The 3,518-nt window shown below is 36.8% G+C and overlaps 1 protein-coding gene across 1 annotated transcript in view; it reads left to right on the forward strand.

Moving 5' to 3' along the window:
* Positions 1 to 846, forward strand: part of si:ch211-153b23.5 (ES1 protein homolog, mitochondrial) — a 1,725-nt gene extending 879 nt beyond the window's left edge. The window contains exons 2-4 of the mRNA XM_014009183.1: positions 1 to 133; positions 218 to 419; positions 510 to 846. The exon at positions 1 to 133 is cut by the window's left edge and continues 4 nt beyond it. Coding sequence (XP_013864637.1) covers positions 1 to 133; positions 218 to 419; positions 510 to 705 — 531 coding nt within the window. The 3' untranslated portion in view covers positions 706 to 846. The remainder of the gene's footprint in view (positions 134 to 217; positions 420 to 509) is intronic.
* The last annotated feature ends 2,672 nt before the right edge of the window (positions 847 to 3,518 follow it).

Genomic DNA, 3,518 nt, shown 5'->3' on the forward strand with positions numbered 1-3,518 from the left:
GTCAACCACTGTGAGGGGAAACCCACCGAGGAGAAGAGAAACATCCTGCAGGAAAGTGCCCGGATTGCCAGAGGTGAAGTAAGTGATCTGGCCAAGTTGGACGTCTCGGCCTTCGATGCTGCCATCATACCAGGTGAGGCTGCTTTAAATCAACCCTTTATGACACGTTTCTGTTTAGTGTAAAGATCTAAACTCATTGTTTTTGGGGCTCAATCAGGTGGGTTTGGTGTGGCTAAGAACCTGAGCGACTGGGCTGTGAAGAACAAGGACTGCACCGTSCTGCCACTTCTAGAGAAGACCATCAAGGATTTCCACAAAGCTGGAAAGCCTCTGGGCATGTGCTGCATCTCTCCCGTCCTGGCTGCAAAGATACTGCCTGGCTGTGAGCTGACCGTGGGGCAGGACAAAGAGTGTGACAAGTGGGTGAATTACTTTTCAATCAAAGAGGAGATTATTGTAAACGAACACAAAACAGTGTCAGTCAACATTTCTCATCTTTTCCTCCTCAGGTGGCCATACGCTCAGACAGCAGGTGCTGTGAAGCAGATGGGCTGCAAACATGTGAACAAAGATGTGGAGGAAGCTCARGTTGATGTCAAAAACAAGCTGGTCACCACCTGCGCCTTCATGTGCAACGCTCCCATTCACAAAGTGTTTGACGGAGTCGGCGTCATGYTTAAAGAGACACTCAAACTGGCTAAATAGGACTTTTATTGTGGAAAAGTATTTATTCTTCTAGAAATGTYTATTTTTTTCTCACAAGCATCACCATAAATATCAAACTGTTTCTGTATAAACTGCAACTCAAACTAAAGATTTTCAATAAAAGCATTTTTAGAATTAAAATTTTGTAGCTATTTTCCCTGTAAGATATGCCATATCAAACATCAGATGCATTGTACTGTAAGATATTCTCAGACATATACAGTCCATTTATGAATATTGCTTGAACAAAATGGGCAAAGTTGGTTATTCAAATAAATTCATAGTATTTTGTCATTAACTAATAACTGTATTAGTGTTGGGTAGATTTCAGCACGTCTGAGAAAACAAACATCATTTGCTTTATTAGATCATTTTTGAGTGTCACAGCAGCGTTCAGACACAGACCATTCATCAAACAATATCCTACGTTCTCACAACAGTTCAGGTCTTGCTTTACAAATCACATAGAGGCTGTTTGATTCTTAGTATTTAGATTAGTGACAAATAAAGGTTTGAATAACATCAATTAGCTTTGAAAACACTTTACCACAATGTCATGGTCTGTGTTTATTTTTACCTTGGTTTTTCTAGTGTTTCCCTGTGTATACCTGCGTTTGTGTTCCCTCCCAGGCACACCTGATCCTCCTGTTTTCTCTCCAGGAGTTTCCAGTCAGTCCCCCATTTACTCAACTTTATATTCTATGTCTTGTCTTCACTTCCTTGTCTGATCATTGTGTTTTCTACTCCAGTCAGTGTGATATGCTCCCATGTACCTTGTGTTCTTGCTCTCCTGAGATTATTTTTATAAGTACACTTTGAGCTTCCCTGCCAGACCTTTTGTTTAATAAATCTTTTGCATTCTGCGTTTTTGCCTGCGCCCTGGGTCTGTCTGCCTGCAACCTCACTCTCAGACCACCGTTGAATGTGGTCTGAATCCCCTTTATCTGTATACGGTTGGTGGTCTGAACACAATCCATCCTGGGCCACACCAAAAAGACCACCTATAACTTACACGACCCAGCAAAAGCAGCAGAATGGATGTTTTTAAAGATCAGCTCATCTGCCAACTGCTTTAAAACAGTAAACTGCCATATTTGAAAATATTTTGAAGGTACTTTTTTTTCTCTTGGCTAAAAGTGCTATTGAAAAATCCATGCCCAAAAGTTTTGTTTTATGCAGGGATGTCAAAAGCATGCTTCAAAACCATATTATTGGATTTACTTAACCAAGTTATATCAATTGGTACTCTCAACTGAGTTGAGTAAATGTAAAACTACTTCGTTTTAAAGAAGGTGCAAGTTGCTTTATCATACTGTAATTTCTTCAGTAGAGTATAAATAACCAAAATTTCTACTTAAGTAAAGTAACAAAGTATTTGTACTTGACACCACAGACTATATGTTGCATTATCCAACAAAAACCTGATGTCACGCTCAAAGTGGGGTTATGTATATTTTGACAAAAAATGTGACTTAAATGGCTGTGAACCATGTTAAGGATGAAATAAAAATATAGTTCAGAATGTATTTGTATTTTTACAGAAACATCAGCAAACCTGCTCTGTCACTTCTGTCAGCCTGAGTCTTGCTAGCTTTGTCTTCTATAATACAGTATATGCACTGTATTTATTCATGTATAATACTAGAAATTTAACCCTAAAAATCATCCATGAAATGGAAGGGGGAGGGGGGGTAGTATTATACATGGGTTATTGATGATTTTTTAATGCTTTTTAATCTCAAAAAATTGCATTATACATAAATAAAAATGGTATGTGTTTTTGTACAGGACTCTGAGGCAATGTTCATCGTGACTTAGAGCTGTATGAATACATTGAATTGAATTGACTTGAATTGAATTGAATTGAATTGAATTGAATTGAATTGAATTGAATTGATGTATCTGTAGTATCTGATGTATCTGTATCTGTATTCACATCTGATTATAAATGACACTTTGGGGTACACATTTATCTGCAAAGTATTCTTATTTTTTAAGGGTGTTCAAAGATTTATCTAACACAGGTAAGGTAATAAATGTTCCTAATCTTTTTGCAGTAGATTCACTACAAACACAGTTTTTGTTTGTAGTATTATTAATGTTATTTACATTTAACATTTAATATGTACATTTAACATTTAGTATTTAGCTGTAACATTTAGATATAAAAACTTAAATCTGTTAAAAGGTGATATTAGAAAATCTACACTATTTTTTCAAATAGTGTTTGAAGCTAAATGTGACAAAATTTAGCAGGAATTTTTATGTACACATTACTTTACAAACGGCACCCCATTTGTGGGAGCGTACCTCTATTTTCTCAATAGCTGACCACTGTCTCCTCAACAAAAACAGGRGCTGCACTGTAGCACAGGTAAAGTTCATGAGGTGGGTCCAGAACACTCCTCAGCCACAWATTTGCACAGTGAAGTTTTGGTTTGTGGTACGGTTCAGTTATAACTTGTAGTAAAATTGCTCCAATAAAACTTCCTGGTGTTGTTGGGTCATGAAGAGGAAAAGTCTGAATTTAGTCAAATTGGATTAATGATTAATTGACATAAATTGACCTCTTGAACAATTTAATCATCACCTTTTGCATGAGAAACAGGCTGATGGTTTTGAACAAGATAAAAGCACAAGGAGTTCGCTAAATTTAGAAACTACAACAGAGGGTAATTTTACTCCAACAAAAGGAGAAAGTCATGAGGCAGAAAACTGTGTCGTTTGGGAATTCACCACTATAACTTTAACTAAAGAGAAAATATTTGTTAACATTTTTACAATTCTAGGTGTTGTTAGTAATACAATGGTGC

Source organism: Austrofundulus limnaeus, unplaced genomic scaffold (assembly GCF_001266775.1).
Source record: "Austrofundulus limnaeus strain Quisiro unplaced genomic scaffold, Austrofundulus_limnaeus-1.0 Scaffold1, whole genome shotgun sequence".
Taxonomy (NCBI): Eukaryota; Metazoa; Chordata; class Actinopteri; order Cyprinodontiformes; family Rivulidae; genus Austrofundulus; species Austrofundulus limnaeus.